Source organism: Epargyreus clarus, unplaced genomic scaffold (assembly GCF_041222505.1).
Source record: "Epargyreus clarus isolate Ecla_fem2 unplaced genomic scaffold, WU_Ecla_fem_2.2 ptg000018l, whole genome shotgun sequence".
Lineage (NCBI taxonomy): Eukaryota > Metazoa > Arthropoda > Insecta > Lepidoptera > Hesperiidae > Epargyreus > Epargyreus clarus.
This window is the reverse complement of record NW_027332226.1, coordinates 8,277,199-8,300,111: the sequence shown is the minus strand read 5'-3', so window position 1 is coordinate 8,300,111 and position 22,913 is coordinate 8,277,199. Positions and strand designations below refer to the sequence as shown.

At 34.9% G+C, this 22,913-nt stretch overlaps 1 protein-coding gene across 1 annotated transcript in view; it reads right to left on the bottom strand.

Moving 5' to 3' along the window:
* LOC140749812 (uncharacterized) overlaps positions 1 to 22,913 on the bottom strand; it is a 158,461-nt gene that overhangs the window by 9,458 nt on the left and 126,090 nt on the right. Inside the window, exons 3-4 of the mRNA XM_073083005.1 lie at positions 15,340 to 15,548; positions 5,986 to 6,121 (exon numbers count right to left, since the gene is read on the bottom strand). Of these exons, the coding sequence (XP_072939106.1) occupies positions 5,986 to 6,121; positions 15,340 to 15,548 (345 nt within the window). The remainder of the gene's footprint in view (positions 1 to 5,985; positions 6,122 to 15,339; positions 15,549 to 22,913) is intronic.

Below are 22,913 nucleotides of genomic sequence, written 5' to 3'. Positions count from 1 at the left end.
GTTAAAATCATACTGAATTAGTCAATAAATTTTAAGTAATATTCATGATGCATTATAGAATTGCAAGCAGTAAAAATCATTTTGAATTAGTCAATAAATTTTAAGTAATATTCATGGTGCATTATAAAATTGCATGCAGTTAAAATCATACTGAATTAGTCAATAAATTTTAAATAATAATCATGGTGCATTATATAATTGTAAGCAGTTAAAAACATTCTGAATTAGTCAATAAATTTTAAAACCAACATCTAGGCAAACAATATGCAATTAACAATAATAATATGGCATTGCTATGCTATTGGATTACGCGAGGGAAAATAAACAAACAGAGAGAGAGGAAACAACAGTAGGTATGTATTTATTTGTATAACGTTTCCATTTAATTGTTTAAAGCATTTCTATGGGGATATTATGTATATATTTATATTGTTTACGTTATTTTATGTGTCGTAAAGGTATGTTTTTGTGCGCGCAATTTGTGTACGCAATAAGTATAGATATCACCGCCTTGTAATTGAAGGAAGCCATTAAATGGCTTAAACGGCTGACAAATGCGTCAGCCATACAATGGCTGTCATGGTGTAATTTTCGCGGAACAATGCCGACATGTGCAATTAAGTGGTGCAAAAACACGAATGCGAAAAAAAAGTGCGGAGAAATATCGTTTCATTCGTAAATTATCTAAAAACTAAACTTTTTAAATAATTTTAAAACACGAAAATAGATGACAGCGACAATTTCTATTGTCAAAACTGGTTAGATTTTCTTGTTAGGAGTGAGTAATCTTTACTAATCTATGACGCAATAGTACAAACACCTTTTAAATGCTACGAATTTGATTACATTCCGTATATTCATGCGGAATTCAGTGTTTTAGATCATGTCGTCATATGTACTGTGAAAGTAGGATTATCGCCCGTTACTATTAATCAATCTATCCAATGTTTTATTTACCGAACCTCGAAATTTTACAATGTTTGCTTATAAATAATTGTGAAAGTCCAGTGGACAAAAATTGGAAAGATTTATTTATTAATACCAGACCTAAGTAATTGTGACAACAAAGAATTTCCGATATTTTTATTAATTCAAGATACCAAGATTCAAGCCTGGGCTTAACAACAACATGACACCTTAATAAATAAATCAAGATAACGAGATAGTGTTATTACGTTGCGTGTATTAAATCACTTGTCGAGATTAAAACTTTGCATGTTTATGTATAAACCCAGTAAGTTTTACTACGAGAATGTTCGGCAACGAATTGTTCTCAATAAAAAGGCGCCCACAATATTTGTTACTCGACCCGAGCTTGATAAATGGTTCGAGCGAAGAAATAAAACATTGCACCGTTTTCTCCGCGAAGAAGCAACACCGATGTTGTGCACAACACTATTACAGAAATTGATACTTTCTGTCGATTTCAATTTAATTTCTCGAGAACTTTAGTACCTTTTATAAATATTCCTTTAAATAAAAAATATTCCTTTATTGCAATTATCTTTGGCATCTCTGAAGATAAACATTTAGTATTAGAAATTATTATTTCCAACGCGTCTACGACGAATTTATAAGAATACCTAAGTGTGGATAGACTTTTTCTCTTTATATAGTCAGTGTGTCTTCATTAACACAAGAGACTAAGTATCATGTAAGAAGGTACATTATCTAGATTTATGACGTCATAAGCAGCACGCAAATAATGGCTTGAGTTTTAATATATGTGTTTACATTGTATGTATACTGTGTTATGGGTATATGTGGTGCCTGAGATTTAGAGGACCATAAATAACACTAATTGGGGAAAATCGACAGGTACATCATAATTTTGAACCACTTGACATATTTTGACGGCTTGCCAAATCGGACTGTTGATCTAAATTACACAATTTTTAGGTAAGTATACTAATAATTATTACAGTGCTATACTAAATGTATAAAATATTATTAAGTAAAATATGTCTGTCACTGAATTTCGAAATAAATCAATTAAAAAAGTCCCTGATTGATATTTAGGTACGTATATTCTGAAACACCAAAATCAGTTTACGATAATTTGATCACTCGATTCTTATTTTTATGTATAAATCAATTTGTAACTCCTAGAATTTGATACACAAAAATCGGTTCTATAACGCGCGGTCACATTAGATACTGTCCGCGTAAAACTGCTAGTCCGCTCTGAATATAGAAATAGATCGCGTCGCCATAGCACATTGTATGACTACACCACGGTTCAAATATATAGATCCTTATACTGTGACTACACCTTCAGACAGTGTAGACTACAGCTACAGCTACGACTACAGCTACAGTGCTAGTAGTTTGGCGCAGACTATACCACTGTAAAATTTTGGATTGTTTGATAAACAATTGAGTCTCAGGGAAGGTTACCCCTGTAACAGTACATCTTTTATTAACCATAACACAACGAAAAACAATCACTCAAGCCGTTGTTCACAAGTGCATTAGGACAGTGACAGACTGATCGCCCTAATTAAGTCGACGGTCCACGCTTCTGAATAGTTAATATTTTTAGTATTTGTTGTTATAGTGACCACTATTATAAACATTTGTAAAAATTTCAAGTGTCTATCTGTTACGGTTCCAGAGTAAAGCTCTGTGACAGACGGACAGACGTCCAGACGGATAGACTGCGGAGTATTACTAATAGGGTTCCGTTTTTTAGATCATGTCATCATATGTAATGTGATAATATAATCATCGCGCGTGCTTATACCCTTTGGGTATGTAACCCTAAAAAGTCATGTGTTTTATAGAGCGCGATGTTACTGCGTCATTAATAATTAATTTCTAACTCCTAGAAATTGTCTTTTTATGCTTGGTAGACAAAAATCGGATAGATCGATTATTAATAATGCGCGTCCACGTTAGATACTGTAAAATTTTAGATTTTTGGATAAATAATTGTATTTCAGGGAATCGTTATAGTTATCACCAAACTGCTAGTCCGCTCTGAAGTTGTTGCGAGCGGGACTAGCATACAATTTGCTATGGCGACGCGCTTCTTTTCTATATACAGAGCGGACTAGCAGTTTTACGCGGACTTCACCCCTGTAACGGTATCCGTAGGTACATTCCCCCGGTACTCGTAGGTACATCCTTGATGTACTTACCTACCATAACACAACGAAAAACAATAACTCAAGCCGTTGTCCACAAGTGCATTAGGGCAGTGACAGACTGATCGCCCTAATTACGTCGACCGTCCACGTTGCTGAATAGTTAATGCGCCGGAAGGAATTATAATTTATGTTAATGAATAAATAATGTGCTCGTACAACGATGTGTTTATTTGACACTATTTATTTAATGAAAACAGGTATATAACACCGGAATTTTGTTAATTAAAGTGTTCAATTTGTACACGCTTTATATTACTCTGTAACTAACAAATAATACGTATAAGTAATCATATATTGGAAGTAAAACTTAATCAACTTCTATTTTATATTTTATGCAATCTTTAAGCATTCATGCATTCAAATTTGACAGAGTATTCGTCGACCCGTTATTGTCCCACGGTTTAAGTCATAGTTCACTATAATGACTATATAAGTACAGATTTGTAGACTTAGTACAGTACTTAGTATACATTTACTTAGTACAGTACTTAGTACATTTGTCGACTTAAAAAAATAAAGGTATGTAATTTCTTATGCTGTTTTGATGTTGTTTTCATTGACAAAGCAAATGGATAAATAATTAATTTCCACTACGCAAATAGCTTCAAAATCAGGGGTACCTGCCGCAGTCTGGTTCGAATCTCGAACTCGCAGATGGAGTGGCCAAGCAAACTATATAGTACGCTGTAACCATCAATTTTAGTTATCAATGGCGTCAACCATTCTTATGGGAGCTGTTATCATTTCCAATTCCCGTTTGTTCCAAAATTTTTAATCATATGATTATTCATATTCATTTTACTTTGGCTTCTCTCATCGGCTTCCCTGATGTAATTCTCCTTGGGAATTCCGTTGAATTGCGCTAACGAAAAGCCCTCGCGAAAATCCGTGCTTTACATTTTATTCCTTTTACTTTTGTAAATGACGCTGGTATTATTTTAAAATTTAAATGAAATCAAAGTTGTTTCGTTGACTTCAGATTTCGAATGTTAAAAATAACAACAGTATCAACTGAAATAATAGCAAATAAAGGATATTTGTATTTTGGATTAAAAGTTACGTCGATAACAAATTTGATGATAAATATCATAAATAATTTCTAATCATGTATCTATTTTGTTTTTCACATTAGATACGAGTAAGCCAGTGCCGGGACGAGTTTTAGGATTAATTTTGAGCCTGATTAAAGGTTTTGATATTGAAACGATTATCTAAGGGCTTTCCCGTTTCTTGTTCTGTACCAGCCAGCCGGAAAATTTTGTCAAATTATCATAAATCTTGAAACTAACTCAAATTTCGTTTAGAATGTTTGTGTTTTTTTTGGTTTTGGTATTTTGGTTACTATACATTCTATTTTTCTGGGAGGGATGTCATTAGATTTACCAGTAAAAACTACGACAGTCACTCTAGTGTTAGTAGGTACCTCCCTTGTGCAATGCCTTCAAACGCAAAGGCTTTTCTTCATCTTTCTGGGCAGCGTAATTTGTGTTTATTACTATAGACAGCTTACGAGCCGGCTTCTAACATTTACATAATAAACTATCAGTAAAGTGTCAGCCTTCATCAAAAGTTATCTCAGGATGTAATGATCCAATAGATTTACGATGATGACCAAATCTCTGTCTCCCTATAATGTCTAGGATCTTAGACTTAAACATCACGGTTCCATAAAAAGATACCGCTGGTTTCTTCATCAATATAACTGCTACAAGTGCCGGCGGAGAAAGCTATCCTTCAATCCAGATGACCAAGACGCGTTACTGGTCTCATCATTATCATATTTAACAATTTTATGTGCCTGGAATTGTCCCCTCTGACCACTAAGCACCGGCTTCATTGTTAACGCTTTATGGAACAATCACAAGTTCAGTTATGTAGTTATGTACATAATATACTTCGCAAAATGAGCTTACTAAATAGAAGAAATAACAAAATAATATTATGTTTAAAGACTTTAAAATAACAATTATTACATTGTTTGCTATGAATATGTCTATAACATAACGTGTATAGTTAGGACTCATTTCAGATAACGTAATAAAATACACCTACAATACATGACAAAGGTTTATGACCGTTTTATTTTGTTTATAGCTATTACTTATTGCATTTATTATAACACTTTCGATAAAATGTGATTGATCGCTAATAAATAATAAATCGATAAGAATCTGGAACACTTGGATAATGGTGGTTATTTCATACAGGTATTATCTATCTACGACATTTTATCGCTGTATTTAAAATGCATTAATTTAAAATTAAGAAATATTAAACATTAGCTCTTACGTGAAACTTTTTACACTAACATATTTTTAGATTTGCATTTATAAGTAAGAATACACCGTGAAGAAAAAACGGCTGCCTTACATATTAAATGATCATCTTAAGGCTTTAGAATTGACAAAGCATCTGTGTTCGGCTTCAGGTAGAACCTATCCTATATAGAGAATCTTTATACCCTTCAGTATTTCGTATTGATTTATTTGAAGGATAATAATAAAATCAAATGTTCTTAATAATATGAAAAGTTTTCAATGTAGACCCCACAAAAATCAACGATCTGTTCGCTGGAGGTTTAATGACTTCTTCCCTTGATTTTCTAAGCATTGATTAACTATCACTTTAATTAACGATCACTTTTTGTAAATCTTCGAAAGCCAGATAATAATACAAGCAGTAATAATGTGTGTCGCTTTTTTATTACGCACGTTTTACAAAGATTTTAAGACAAATTCTGCTTGACTGCTTCAAGTTTCCGTTTACGTGCCAGTAAATTTCGAGTCGACTCAGGGGTATAGTACACGTACATAAAATATTAGAATAACGAACGTACGGAACACGGTGAGCTGTTTTTCACTCGACGCCTTCGTGTAGATGGGTGTGTCTAGGGAGACCTCGCACGAATAGGTGCCACTTGCTGCGAAATCCAAGTTTTGCAGGATTATTGAGTTCTCCGTAGCGAGCGCGATCTGGAAGAGAAATAAGTTTTAGATACTTAAGACTTTTAACGCTTAGCTACTAAATGCTTGAAACGCGGAAGAAAAATAGAATTGTTAACAGTGAGTTCTTAATTTGGTTTCAGGTCGAAGTTAATCTGTTTAGTATTATATCGGTTACATGAAAAATTGTATGCCAACATATTATATGGATACGAATGTATTCCCCACATATATTTTGGGACCAATAGGTCATAATATATCATTACCACATTATTATGTTATCGATTTTCTTGATGCATAGATAAAACTTTTACAGCAACAAGTCAATATTTCAAATCTTCAATTCGACGTGAACGTAACTATAAATGTATCTTTTTAAAAAAGATATAACGAAAATTTTAAATATGTTTGCAATGTTTTCTACTCTTAATTCCATTTTCAGGCCTTTTAAAATTAAATACATACCTAGTATTAAAAAATATTGCGGTATTTAGTACATACATGCTGAATCGTAGGCGGAGTTCATGTGTTAACGAGGTATGATTTATGTCACTCTAATGAGTTAACCCACACGACACACGACACGGCTATAAGAAATTCATAGTACTAATGTCACAGAATAGGTATGCAAATAAGTTAAATCTAGGTAGCTGTTCGTATGAGAATTGAAGTAAATTAAATTTATGTTCATATTTGTATAGCTAAAGAAATGGGGCAATTAGGTTTAGGTATACGAAAATTTAAACTAAACATTTTAAATACATGCGATTCTAATTAGTAAAGAATGTTGATGTTCTTCGAACAGCTGCACTGTTTTAATTATAACCAAGAATAATTTCGATTAGTACATCTGTTATGAGCTGTGATGTTAAGGACATACAAATAGGCACACGATAAGGATGTTCATTTTATCAATTATAAAAATAGATTATGTAAATTTTACACTGCGGTCTTTTTAAAAATTAAAAAAGCAAAAGAGAATAGCTTAGAAAACTCATGTATTGGCAATCATTTGTATTCTGTAAGGAAGTAAAACAGCGTTTAACTATATTCTCCTTTCTTTATAGTTAGTTCAAGAGGTAAAAACCATGTTATGTTACAGATTTTGATGATGACCTTCATTCATGTCTTTATTGTTATTATTATGATTATTTTATTTGCTTTTAGCTTTTTTTATATAATATAATAGTAGCAGACGAGCTTGCAGTCGACCTGATGGTAAGTGGCTACTACCGCCCATGGACATCTGTAATCAACCCCAGATAGGATTAGATATTCCTACCTGAGGTCGGCCACAGAAGCGCTGCTACCCTTGAGGACTAAGCTGGAACGCCTCGGAAAAGTCTGTCTCCCTTACCACACCCTTCAAACCGGAACACAGCAGCGCCTAACGCTGCTGTTATTAGATAGAAATAGGTGTGGCGGTGGTGCCGCCGGAGTCGAAGCACAAAGTGTTCTACCACCTTCAAAACCTTTAGCTATTTTTATTATTATTACTAAATTAATTTTAATTCGGTTTTTTTCAAAGTTTTTGTAATCGACTCGTGCTATACCTATTATTGATATATAATGAAAACACTTAAAATAACAAAGCACCTAAGTTAATATCTGACTAGTACTAGGAAGACTAGAAATCTTTTATCTATGATTCGACAAGTGTTTTAATTTTATTGTCAATGTCAATTGAGTTTTAAGTGGTAGTAAATGTAATTGAAATTGGCTGAAAGCCTGAAATGTGTTACATTATGTCATTTATGTGGTAGTTCAAAAGACCGTTAGTGGACTTCAGGGTGCCAGAGTGGCTTGAATCATTAATTTGAAGCACCTCAACATAGTAGTAGTTATGTTAGTAACTAATGAATTGCATTTTTGTTACTTAATTAAATTATGTAATGTTCGCTATGTGTGAGGAAATGTGTTGTAGAGGATATCGGTTCCGTTTTTTATCTTTGAGTAAAAGTTATTTAATCTTGTTAAATTCCGTATCTATGGTTTGTACTTATCTACTATGGTTTGGTTATTGCCGAGTAACCTTACCCTAACAAAATATTTCGACAAAGGTGTCGGAGTGTGCTCTAAGTCGACTTCTTAAGTCGTAGTAAAGGTCCAATGTATCATAGAAATTGAGTCCATCTAATATTGCAATATTCACATATGTATCTATCTCACTCTTCAGTTAGGACAACATTGCGGGCATTATTGCTATCAGGCAGAAACGCGGTGGTAGATTAGTAGGTCGAAAACACCACCTCGAGTTATAATTACAAAACCTGGATATAAGATAGTGAGCGTGCTTATTTTCATGCAAAATTTTGTATTTTTGCTCTTTTTTGTGCGCTGTTCTCAACCTGGACTGACCTGGAAGTGAGGTCGACCTGTTACGCCCTCTTCGCGTGAATGAGTCATGTGCATGCAATGGAACGTAAGGTATACCAAATTAATTTAAGTGAGCTTTTGCTCTGCAAGTCTTTCTTTGTTTGAACTCGATCCAATTTACGTGTATTGTCCGGAAATCTCGTCTGTTATTCTTCGGTTGCATTGAATTGCTGTTGTTTTAATGCAACAGATATTATAAATAATAATGATCTACACTAATATTATAAAGAGGAAAACTTTGTTTGGTTGTAATGAATAGGCTCAAAAACTACTGGACCGATTTTAAAAATTCTTTCACTATTCGAAAGCTACATTATCCACGAGTAACATAAGCTATATTTTATACGAAATATATTTGATAAATAGATTTTGAGGCGGCACAAATTTTGCCGGGTCAGCTAGTTTAATATAAAAATATAATGTATCTACTGCATGATGATGTCAACTTTTAAGTCCGCAGTGTTTAACATTGTTTTAACAACTGTGTTTTGGTTTTAAGGGAGTGCTAAAGCGCATAGGTGTGCTCAAGGTAGAGGTAGCAGGGCATGTGTACTAAACCTAGACATGAATTCTATACTAAAGGATTATTAATTTAGATGACGTGATATTGGTGACCTGTTCCTAAATACTCGTATATATAACTCAAAGGTGACTGACTGACATAGTAATCCATCAACGCACAGCCCAAACCACTGGACGGATCGGGCTGAAATTTGCCATGCAGGTAGATGTTATGACGTAGGCATCCGCTAAGAAAGGATTTTGATCAATTCTACCCCCAAGGGGATAAAATAGGGGATGAAAATATTACTTCGTAACGCGAGCGAAGCCGCGGGAAAAAGCTCGTTACTACATAAAATAGGTACTCATTTAAAACGAAGCATATCGATATTTCAACTTGTTTCAATATGATAATATTATAGGAGACGGTCCGTTTTAGGGTCGGTATTATAGAAATTTCGATATATCGTTCAATCTTGTATTTTAGTTATAGTAACCACTTAGTGAGAGACGGAATCCATGTTATTTCCGTCATATAAAAGTGTATTATAGAGAGGGCAGTACTAATGTAAATAAGGAAATTGTGACAACGTCGAACTATGTACAGAGTTTTACTACATATATTCTCCAAGGAGATTCCAAACACAGCATTTGTTTCAAGGGACTGAGGAAAACAGATTACACCCTTTTTAGTACCTAGGCAGTACTACAGTGCCACGGAATGTAAATCTAACAAGTAAAAAAGAAAATTTATTTGCAAACTATGCGATGTACCAGACAGAGCAGAATTATTATTTTTCTCTCGAACTTTACAACGAGCAGAGTGATAATTCTGTAATCATATGTAGCGTATGGCATATACAATTTACATATTATTACTAGATTTTTATATGAACTTATCTTATTATTATTCTTAGGAACTGAAGGCACAAGCGTACTAATGCGTTTATAAACAGTGTGAAGCAGGTGAGTTGCTGATATTGTGGAATGTAGAAGGGTGTGATATTGTAGATGCCGGTTGGCTTACAAGGCACCAGTATTGGTCTTCAATAGTCATGTATGAGCGGCAGTGACCACTGCATGCTCGATTGCTACTTCGATCTTATAAAAAAGAGATTGGAACAAAGTACATGGTAAATGATAGTACAGTTTTGAAGGAAAGCATCTTTATAATTTAGGTATGTCATCATCAACCCATTAGTGTCCCATTGCTGGGCACAGGTCTCCTCTCAGTATGAGAAGGATTAGGCCATAGTCCACCGCGCTGGCCAAGAGCGTATCGGTAGACTTCACGTACCTGTGAGATTTTTTTATATAAATCTCCCAGGTATGCAGGTTTCCTCACGATGTTTTCCCTCACCGTTCTAACAAGTGAGAATTAATTTCTAATACGCACATCATTTCGAAAAATCAGAGGTGCGGGCCTGGGATTTGAACCTAGGACCTCTCGATCGAGAGGCCGAGTTTCTTAACCACTAGGCTACGAATGCTTTTTTTTTTAATGTATGTATGTATTCTGTCATATTATCGACTTGTTAAATAGTTTATGTAAAAGTACCTAATTGGTTGGTAAGTTGTGAACAGTGGGGCTTAAGTCATTAAGGCCTATTTACTCTAGGAAATGGTATTAAACGTTGTAGAGACGTCGAGGGAACTTTTTTGTGAGGTGACCACTATTTAGAGTTTTCGAAGGCTCGAAGTTTTAATACCTAAGTACTAAATATTCAGCAGCATTATAATATAATTGAAGATTTATTTTATACTTACTGATTAGAAACTTTTTATTAAGAAAAAAATTGGATTGTTTTGATTTCTTTATGTGTCTACTTTTAATTTTGAATTCCGATAGAGTCATTCTTATTTTTTTTAAGTTCAATAACTCTAGTAGGTCATGTAAACATATTGCTTAGTATAAGTAGTTTAGATCTACAAGAAAAAGGTTCGGTTATTTTAAATCAGTAACTTATTATACGGAGTAATCTAAATATATATAACTGGAAGTTGACTGACTGACATAGTGATCTATCAACGCACAGCCCAAACCATCACCGCTGGACGGATCGGGCTGAAATTTGGCATGCAGGTAGATGTTATGACGTAGGCATCCGCTAAGAAAGGATTTTGATCAATTCTACCCCCAAAGGGATAAAATAGGGGATGAAAATATTACTTCATAACGCGAGCGAAGCCGCGGGCAAAAGCTCGTTAAATTATGAACTTACATAACACACTCCGTATATTGTTGTAATATAAACTTTACGATGGTTACCCTATGTAACGTTGACCCGGAAATTAACTCCAGCCGTGCCATTACGCAGACCACGATCACCTTTTAGGGTTTTCGTACAGCTTTGCAGGTAAAGCAGATTCTGCATACCGGGAATAGCGCCCCGAACATTTGAAGGCCTAATGAGGATTCCACGCTTTTACGGAGATTTGCTTAGAGTACATTGGCGCGCTCTATCAAGTAAGTTTTGAGTTGGCTTAGTAAAAAAAATAAATAAAAAGACGAGGGAAGAAGTAAAAACTGAAATAACAAGAACCTATACATAAGTTTTTAAGAATGAACTAATGACGAAAAGTGTCCTAATTATTAAAAGTCAGTTGCTTAGTAAAGGTGAAAAAAAATCTTCAAAAAGGAGGACATTTTCGCTGGTTCACATATTATTTATTCTTGACTTCCCTTAGCATGTACGTAAATATATACTCATGGCTGAAGTCATAAAGAGGAGATGCGTATTTTTAAGAAACATCTTTAAAAATCATACTGACGTTTTGATCTAAATAATTTTATTTTGCTTTCTCAATTAACTCTACTTGCCTTACCTAACTACTAATGATCCTTGTGATTAGTTTTAGTTACATTACTAAGGATCACAAAAAACTATTTTATACATATTCATTTAAAGGAGATGTTTCATTTTCGGCCTTCTCATGTACACTATATCTAAAAAACAGGAATAATTTGTATAATTGAAGAAAAATACACATATATTTTGACAACCTAAAGTATTCCTGTTTAAAATTATTTAGAATAGGCATTCCTTATTGAAATATTAAATATGGCGGAATACTGACAATGTCAAGTTTTCAAAATTGTCAATGTCGGTCAGGGAACCTATGTGTACCCCACACATAGGTTACTATACTCTTTGGATGTCGGTAGTTCTGTATTTTGCTGTTTTTGTCGTAAAGTTATTGTTACCTTAGTACTTTACCACCTGGCTTTTGTTTTGGGTATCCCGCCATTATTTCTGAATTTAATTAATTATTTATAATAATTATAACAAAACCACCTTTTAAATTGTATCTGGTTTTATAGATGTAAGTGACATGTCAAATTAAAAAAGAAGAAGTTGTCACTTTGATATGTGTAAAAGTGGATATAAATATATTATATAATAGTGGACTCCAATGTAAACGTTGAATAAATATATACTGACGAGAAGATTCCATTTCAATCCTGAATATGTTTCTGCTCTATGCTGCTTACGATTTTGGACTGATTCTACCTTACTTATTTACCCAGCTTATGTTTTATGGACTCTTGTGATTTTCGTGCGATTGCTGTGGATTGTGTTGACAAGGATTCAATATCATCAGGTAAAATATACATCAGTTAGTTGTATTAATCGTGAAATAATCGTTAATAATTTTAAATTAGAGAACCTAGTCTTTTTACATTTCTCTTTTTTAGGATTACTACAATAGCAAGACAAGTACATTCTTGGGATGACAAAATAATCAGTTATTATTGCAACTGCATCGCTGAGCAAAGAACCGTACTCGTAGGTAGTTGCGCTCACATTATGACCATTGTTTGAAGTTTGGGCTGAGCTCGTCACAGGATATTACAGAACCTGCTACATGATTGGATGAAAATATTGATAAGGGAAGATGTTGAAAATGAATAAATAATGTATCTAAGTGAAGAATAAATAAAATATAATCTAAATGTGTACTTAAAGTTGTTTTATTTACACACTTAAATGTTTTAACTAAAATAAATTGGTATAGAAGTAGGAACATATTTTGGTATGTTTGTTTTAAGTAGTAAGAAATATAATACAGTAGTGAAAGTAAATATCATTAATGTTTATCAAATATAGGCATTGTTTCTCAAATACATACAATACAATATTTATATATCTACGCCCATTCGCGTAAAACATATATTAAAAAGTATATAATGTATATAGTAAGTTAAAATAGAATGACAGATGACACTATTACACTACCGCCATGATGTTTTTCCACTGTTGTGTTGCAAGTTTAAGTGTGTAAATTATTGTTTTTAAACAATTAAACGAACATGATTTGAAGAAAATGGACGCCTACGAATTGTTCTTTGCATGTTTTCTTAGTTTTTAGTATCGTGTACAAAAGGTGGCCGGGAGCCCATACATTTTGAAACATCTCCTTTCGTTTTTGTAGCGCTTTTCATTAGTAAAATTTCAGCTCAATCTGATAACAAGAAGTGGGTCAAATTTAACTTGCAAATTCCAACATATGAGAAATTAAACAAAAAAGAAATATATTAAAAGTTTCAAACTATATTATGTAAATTATTAATTATAACTTTAATGTTGGCAATAAAAGAAAATTGTATGAAGTAAATTTCCTCAAAGCGCAAACGACAATACCGAATAAAATTTTCAGAAACTTCTCAATATTGGGTAATCCGAAGCTTGTATCTTTTGTATTAATCCAGTTTCGTTACCCTCCGGCGGTTTTAAAGATATTCAGAATAAACTACATTGCGCTTTTAATATTGATAGCACTTTGCAGATTACTCACGTTTAGCTCGCCGTTGGTTTAGTAGAGATACAATGTTGCTTTCCTGTTCCTATTTCGTTCTATATTTCGATTTTATTAAATTGTAACAAATAAACATCATAATAAGCTTATTATATTATATCTGTAGCACTACCATGAGTTGGCATAGAAACGCCACTATAGAAATTGTAAATAGAAAACTATTGTCATTTTGCTAGTGAATAACATAACTACTATCGTTACGGTATTTCTTGACAACGTCTGTCAAATTAATGACTCATGGGACCGAATTTGTATAGCAATAGATCATAATGACATTCGCTAGCGATTTGATTTCGATAGGTTTTTTACGTTACGAGTGGCCCACACTATGGAATTTAGTTCTACGAGTAACCACCAGAGGCGCTGTACAATTTTTCATACATTTATTTTACGCAGTCGGTAGTGAGTAATACTTTTGTGAACTCATGGTAGTGCTACTGATGGTATGTGATAGCTGCCACGCATGAATATAGAACTATAGACATTAGACAAACATATATATTTGACGACCCGCGTGGCGGAGCGGTCACCATGCCGGTCTGCGGGTCCCGGGTTCGATCCCCGGCCAGACAGATTTCTAAATGATGAATTTAGATTTCTGTTTCTGGGTCTGGGTGTTTGTGTGTTTGTCTCTGTGTGTGTCCATAGCACCCACGATACAGGGCATCCTAGTGTGGGGCTATGAGTGTAGAAAGCGTTTTTAATTTAATTTTAATTTTTAATTTAATATATGGCACATAACAAAGATATACTAACATTTAAAAAATAAAAACAAACCTTTTGTAAAATATATATTCAAGATCATCAACACTATTGTCTAAGAATTATTTCAAGAATATACCGAATACGGAACCGGAAACGGATTTTCCTTGATTAGTCCAATGTCCGACAACTGAGTTATGAAATATATAACTCTGTTATGAAATACATAACTCAATTGTCCTAATTCATTATATTATGGGGCACATATGGGAACACTTCATGGCTGTAGTGTCGTCGAGTTGGCTTCTAATATGCAATTAACCTGAATGCAGATTGCATAGCTGCTTTTGAATGACTCTTACACACAAACTTAATGACTTAAACGACTCTTACTGCTAGAGTAGTCTGCTTAGCTACGAGTAATTATAACAACAATACACTAGCTAATTTGACAAATAAAGGAACAGTGACACAGATAGAGTCTTCTACTCATACTTCTCCATGGGTACCTATGTATTTAATTATAAAAAAAATACTTACAAGTAAACACAACTTAGTCGAGTATTTTGGTCTTTTATGGCTCAACTGCGCAGGCACTACCTCCTATGTCTGCCTAATAGCACTGGTTTTAAGAGTTGCGGTACTCTGATTTGAAGGTGTGGTAAGGGAAACATGTTTTCCAAGGTGCCCTAACTTAGTCCTCAGGGGTACTTATGCATCTCTGGCCAATCTTAAGTAGGACTCAAATTTCATCTGGGGTCAGTTACAGATGTCCGTCGGCGGTAGTACTCACTTTCCACAAGGTGGGCTGTATGATCCTTTACTACTTCTACATTAAAAAAGCTACTCACATTAAGCACAGCTCCGGGGGTAGTGAAGTTTCTGTAAGGTGGTTTCCTATCCCTAATGTACTGGAAGATCTTGGTGCCTTGGCGGAGGAAGACCACCTTGTCGAGGAGATGGTGGGGCACGTCGTGAGCGCACCGCAGCCGCACAGAGCCACCTCGCGCTGCCCACCGCTCCATCTGTAGCTCCACTCGCACTTCTGTGTGACCACGAGCTGGAATATAAGATTTCTTTTTTTAAATATGTATTGATTGTTTTGAAGTCGAAGGGCATCTATGTTTGGGGACTATTTGTGCTTTTTTAGGTTTGAAAGGTGTAGATTGACAAGAATTTGATGCCAATCCAATGTAACTTATAACAATAAAAAATGTATATGATATTGACAACACACATGGATTTCATGTTTTTTCGAATGACTGTTGTAATGTTTGTTTACATACTTTTTAGTGCCTAATATCCAAAATTCTAAATAATCTTCATGTAAATATTTTTTATTAAGTTTGAATTTCTATCATTTAGGAGACAGTTCATTTTTATCAAGTTTGAACTTTGAATGTAAAACTGTTTAAACTAATTACAAGTAAAATGTCTTATAGTTGACTAGTAATTAGATTCAACTGTAGTTTTACTAAGGTACTTTAATTTGACTAAATAAAATTGTTTAATATACATCGAATTATTGATATAATGATCATTTCCAGCATAAAGTATTCAATGCTTTCGCACACATCTTCATCCCGTCATAGGACAAGTGTACAGTTTTTATGACCTGAGTCATGTTTTTCGGAAATTGCCTTGCCCTCTCTGTTGTTATCTCAGGAAAGATTATGGTCGTATCCTAAAAATAAAGAAAATTACACGTAACGTCGTACCCTTTTACCTCCGAATAAAGTTCTAGTGGTTCTGGTTATGTGGGAAGTTATGGTTGCATCAATCCTTGTTGGGTTGATTGTGATTGAAGGTCTAAGTAAGTGCTGTTCGAAATTGTTATTAAAACTGGAAGTTAGCAAAAAGTCAGATTTAAGGAATTTGATTTTTTTAAAGATTTAACTAGCAAAGAACCATCGCCTATTCAAGTATCTTTGGATAACTTTAGAAACTGCTGAAAGAAGTAAAGATGACGTGTTGACTGCTTAGACAATTTGTTATACCATTTCCATTGTCAAAAATTAAATCGCTCCTCGTTTCTCTTGTGTAGGCATATTTTTTATTCGTCAGCCATTTCAACATACCGGTAGATATAGGCCTCCCTTAATTACCATTAGGTGGTTTTGGCATAATCACTGTGTGTTATGCGTGTAGATGACAGCACTAGACATATAATACAGGAAGACTGCGGCATAACTTTTTATGACATCTACGAGAAGTTGCAAAAGTTCTTTTCGGGACCGCTAGTTCGTTCAATCAGTTCAGTCAGTTCAAAAATGATGTCCATAAATAATATGAAAAAGAATAATTAAAAGTAAATGTATTATGTATCCTCTGCGCAGAAAAACGTCAGAATTTTCGCTAATCGAAGGCGAGCGTAATCCCAGGTTTCAGTGTCAATGCTTCGTTCTCATGAAGGTGGCAAGGTGGCGTGGTGGAAATATAATGTGCAATCTAGAGAAATGGCGCTACGTGAAAAACCTCGTATCTTCCTTGCGTGCCATAAACCATTCCGCCGGTTTATGATTTGCACGTTTTACGAGTTTACAGCTACTATGCAACTTTCCTTGGTACGTAGCGGTACAAATCTAGCAATCAATGTTCATCATTCTATAATTTACGGAATATAATTTCTAATTAAGTGCCCCGCCTTATGCATTGTCGTGCCGTGCGATGGCTGCAAAAGTTACTTTAAATTAATTGCACGTAAATTACAACTGTTCGTTTAGTTGTATCAGTTTTGCAGGTTCATTTAGCAAGTTGACTACATAACTGGAATTTATTTCGGTAAGAATGTACTTTCAGAAATGTATCCTGTCTATTTATTTTAAATGTCACATGATTGGAGCAAAATTCTGAATTTGGTCAAAAAGCAAGGCATACCTACTTGCATAATACCAATCTGTTCAGATTCGACATTCACGAATAAGGTAGGTACTTCTCATTCGATAGAACAAAATAATATACTTACCAGAGATGAAAATAATCCTAATGAAAGTATGTCCGATAACAAATTATATTATGGTAATGATTGACTCCTCCAAAGCAGTAGATCACTACGTGCATTCAATTCAGCTGGAAAATATTTAAATCGAGTCCAGAAATAATCAATTGAAATAAATTATCTTTCAATTAAATTGTTCCACGGAGTTTATTAGCCGGTTTTCTTAAGAATATAAAAGTGTATTATTAAATTGATTCGTCTTTCTCGAACTATAACAATTGTTGTGTTTCAATTCGGATACTTTATGTTGCAATCGATTATTATATTTAAATAATATCTATAAGATGTTTAATTCAGGTATGTCTTAAACATTGTGTTTATTATCCTATATAATAAATAGAAGAATATAAAAATGTTTAAAACACAAGTAAAAGGTACATCGACATACCTACGAGGATAACCATTTAATTTTTCTAAACCACAAATTCGAAAAAATAGCTCCGTAAACAATTTTTAACGAGCTTCTATTTGTTTTATCACAAGCACGTGTAGTTTGGAATCTATTTCGTGTTTAGGAAGATTTATAAAGCTGCACGTTGGAAAGCTGTATTTTAAATTTCGTATTAAATTTGCAGTTCTGTGCGAATAGCGGCGAACAAGCGCAACAGCGTCCTTTAAAATTTAAATTCAGATAAGAGAAATAGTTGTGGTTGCCTGTGGTTTTTTTGAATTGATTTTGAAAAAAATAAAATGTTTTCAACGGTAGCATAACCACTAGAGCTTTGTTGGGGTAGGTTCTGTGGGCTCTTAAATGTAATGAAGGAGTTGGAGAATCAGAAAAAGTCCAGGCGATAAGTAGTTGACAGTTATATTCACAAGCACACAAGACATGAAAGATTAAGAAGTAGAAGGCAAAGAAAGTACTTGAAACAATACAGGAAAAGAAAGCTAGCGATACGCAAACAAAATGTAAAGATCGCGTAACGGTTGTAAAGCTTAAAGCGGCGCGGACGCATCGACAACAGCGAGGTCTCGACTGGCGGGCGGCCGAGGCGGCGCAGTAACGCGCTCGCGTATATAGGTAGTTATACGGCACCGTGCAGCTGATTCTATTAACTACGGTGTCGCCCGGCGATGCTTGTCTATTTAAATATAATGTTGATTATATTAATTTATAATTGTGTGTTATGTGTTGTGAATGTATGGTTTGTGTGTTAATGTTTAATACTTGTCTGTGTCAATATATATATATATATATACATATCTATGTTTAACATTATATAAATAAATATAAATATGTTTTAGTTTTGTGTGTTATGTATATATATGTATAATATATATATGTGTGTATATTCATATGTAATGTGTCACCTACAGGTTCTACTTGGTTATAAAGTTTCTAACTCGTGAAAAAAGGTACTACTTGGCTATTGGTCCAAGTATGATACAAATCATTCCAATTTAGGCTTTAGGAGAACTACTGCAGTTGTTCTAGAATTTTAGTCTGATTAAATTTCGATATTGTTTAACTGTCAAGTCTTTGTCCAATAATAATAAAATTCTTTCACTCTCGTCCTGACTCTATGATAGCAAAATGCTACTAAATGGTTGTAATATCGTCCACATTATATTATTAGTCATATTAGTTAAAACTTATTTACCTATTTATGATGTCATCCAAAATTTCATCAGCTTCCTAGACTTTTACAAGTTTGCATACTCGTTAGTTTAGTTTGTTAGTAACGTGTAACTTGGTAAGAAGATCTAGCTAAGAAACTTGTGTTAACAAGCAGATATTAGGTTTCCAGGTTTGTATAAGCAACTTATTCTGAGTAAATAAGATAATATTTTGTGTTGAATAAAAACATTTTAGATATTTTGACTCGTTTTACCTACTTACTATTATAGGTATAATACCTATTGTTACTATATTTTAAATTGTGCATGCACCTGCGGAGAATTCTAGTTCTTCAAATTACCACTGACAGTAAATAATTAGCTCTTGTTTATGCGATTATTAGTATTATGTATGTTTATATATGTATATGATTATGAATATATTGTAGTGCCATAGTCTATTATGCTGGCTATATTGTAAATTGGTATTTTAGCTGGATTTTTAGATTTATATACTTTCGATTTTTATGCAAATTTCTCAAACCTGCGCGGTTTCCTTACGATGTATTTTCGTTCATCAGTAGATAGTTCATCAGGCTTGATAGTTAAGAAGTTAGCTTAGGTGAGGTTAATTTAGTACACGTCGTTTAAAAAAACAGATTGCTTCGAATTTTAACCACCAGCTTCGAACGGTACACTTGTTCTACTACTGCAGATAACTGTATCATGGCTGCGAATATTTTATACGTGAATACGAATGCTAATATCGATTCCTCTGCTGGTCTAATCTTGGTAAATAAGGCTGCTAAGAATAAAGATGATTAAGATCAAGTTGCACCGACCTACATATTTTTAACCAATTTCAAAATAGAATAAAGTTCTTGTTCCATATACCAGTCAATAATTTGAACATTAACCAGTCGTTTTCAATAACATTTTAAGAAACCTACACATTGTTGTGTTCTTTAAATAAGTTCTCAATGAACTAACAGGTCGACTTTTGTTCAGCATGTTGGATTGGTACCCCCACCTCTACCTTACTTACCTCCCACTTACTCTGATAAGAGAACGGTGCCCAGCGGTGGGACAGAAGTTGGTTGATGACTTAAAATATTGTTTGATATGGAAAATACGGTAAGGTTAAGTTTAAGAATTGTGTGCTTGTTCACGATTAATCACGATTCTTTCCTGTAATATCACGAGTAAGCTTTAAATGGATCACGGTTTCATATTGTAGTATTATAAGAAACAAACCCGTGGATAGTTGGTATTGTCCCTGTAGTTTCGGGACCAGAATAGGGCTACGGTATCCCCTGCCTGTCGTAACAGGCGACTAAAAGGGGGCTTCCGGGGTTGCGGGTGGCAAGAGTGGGAGCTCGAATCGCCCAGCCAGGGGCCCCGGGAAGGACGGCGGTATGTGTGGTCGCATACCGTCGTACGCACCAGACGGTGTGGCAAGTGCCAAGCTCACGTGGGCGGAACCCGACGGGGCAACGCGCTAAGAGGACTCCGGTTGCGTTCCGTTCGCAGCGCAGAGGACGGCCTCCGGGGGGGTTTTAGTGCGGTAAGAATCCCACATAACCCTACGTCGCTCCCCCGACACCGGATACCTTTTGAAGGTTTCCCCCTCGAAAACAAAAAAAAAAGATAGTTGGTATAATATGTCGTTTTCCGTTATGTTTTGTCTCGGTTATAAATACGGCGATTACGACGAAACCGCTATAACCGTCAAATTTACGTTCATACCGTCTACCGGTATATTTTGTGGAGACATTTACGTGGCACCAAAGTCGGATACGAATAGATATACAAAGCGCGTCCCAGCGATATGTGCCGTACGTATTAGTGGGAGATTTTTGTCCACGTCCGATTCTGAATTTAGATGTACATTTTGCAGTGCGTTTTTCAACTTTGAATCCGTAATTGGGAATTACAATTAAAAAGCAAGTTTACAAATAAATACAAGTAAATGTGTAGTAAGGGAGTCTTCCAAAGGGTTTCAACTTAGTTTTTAGGGTGAGCAACGTATCAATGGCCGACCTCTGGTAGGCATCTATCTGGACCGTTCCACGATGTTCTAATGCGGATTGGCGGAGGAACTGACGGGTTAATGCGGTAAGCGGTCATCCATCCAACTGCCGGCCGTGGCCAACGTAGCTTTTTCTGTAGATCGATTGAAACCTTCTCAAGATGCAGCCGCTATGCTCACTTCAATACCTTACTTTAGGTAAAGATGAGAATACGTTATGGTAGAGACGAGAATTCAAGCAAAATGTACCTGTATTGTCGTTGAAGACAATGTTTTATGCATAACGCAAAGCCGAACATAACTCTGATTTAGAAGCATCCGTGAATATCATATTTCAGAACGCAGGTTGAGAATCGCATGACATTTTAAACTGTCGTTAGCGTTTACATCCAAAATACTTTGAGAAACACAGGAAGAGAATAGCGGCAGTCGTAAAACGAGCGTGCTTTGGAAGAATTATATGACATTGTAAATTAAAGAATAGCTGTCCAGTTATGTTAGGAACCTCGTGAAAGTTCGTAGCGTATAGGTACACCAAATGTCCCGGGTGAGTTGTATTATGTGGCCAAGGTATAGCAGGTGTCCCGGGTGAGATAGCCTACGTGGCCAATGGATTATGTATTATGTATGATACCTTTCCTTCCTGATACCATTTGCTTGCTGTGAAATATCTAACGAAAGCTCTTTTTTTTTTTTTATAATATAAGAGTAGCAGACGAGCATGCAGTCCACCTGATGGTAAGTGGCTACTGCTGCCCATGGACATCTGTAATCAAACCCAGATAGGATTAGATATTCCTACCTGAGGTCGGCCACAGATGCGCCGCTACTAGTCTGTCTCCCTTACCACACCCTTCAAACCGGAACACAGCAGCGTTTAACACTGCTGTTATTAGGTAGAAATAGGTGTGGCGGTGGTGCCGCCGGAGTCGAACCACAAAGGGTTCTACCACCTTCAAAAAAAAAAAAAAATGTAGTTTGCAAAAAGTCGGTCATGAAACCATGATGAGAGCTCGTGGTTTATTTATATCGGTACACTTCAACGCAGTGATAGTCTAGTAATTGAAACTGGGTCTCTCAATTCAGGAGTCTAAAGTTCAAATCCCAATTAAATTTAGTAATTATTACTTGCTTTAACGGCGTAGGAAAACAGTGCGAGGACAATTAAACGTCTTAAATTTCTTGGCTCGGCCAGCGCGGTGGACTATGGCCTGAACCCCTCTGTAAGAACTGTAAGAAAAGATCCTTACAGTCCAGTCTAAAGTCCCAGCAATGGGACAAAATTGGAAAAATACTATTCCGGGAATAGACCCAGTCAATAAGGGTTTAGATCAAATTGGTTTAGTTCACGATGAATTCACATATCTTTGACCACATCGATGAATTCTCAGGCTTATTCCTGGGTTTATTTACGATATTTTCTACGGTACATTACGATATATCACACGCACGTCACTTCGAAAAATCATATATATGGAATCCCCAATTTTATATGATCGGGCTATCATAATTCGTGGATTAACCGACGTGTTGCTGCTTTTTGATATAAATAAAAGGTTTGTAAGAGAAATAAATATTCATGAGATGTACGCTGTGATAAATTTCAGGTATGATGTCCGTCCTATCGGGGTTTAGGGACACATGACGTCAGGTAAATTCTATGTGTGTTAAGTATTTGTTTCAGCGTAGAAAAGTAATTCAATTCATATTTCCTAATTTACGACATATAAAGGTTATAGGTATGAGTGTATCATTATTTAGAAAATGTTTAGGAATCAGCCAAAAAATGAAAGCTCGTACTCAAAATTTAATAAACTCTCTTGTTCCTTCGTTACAAAAGG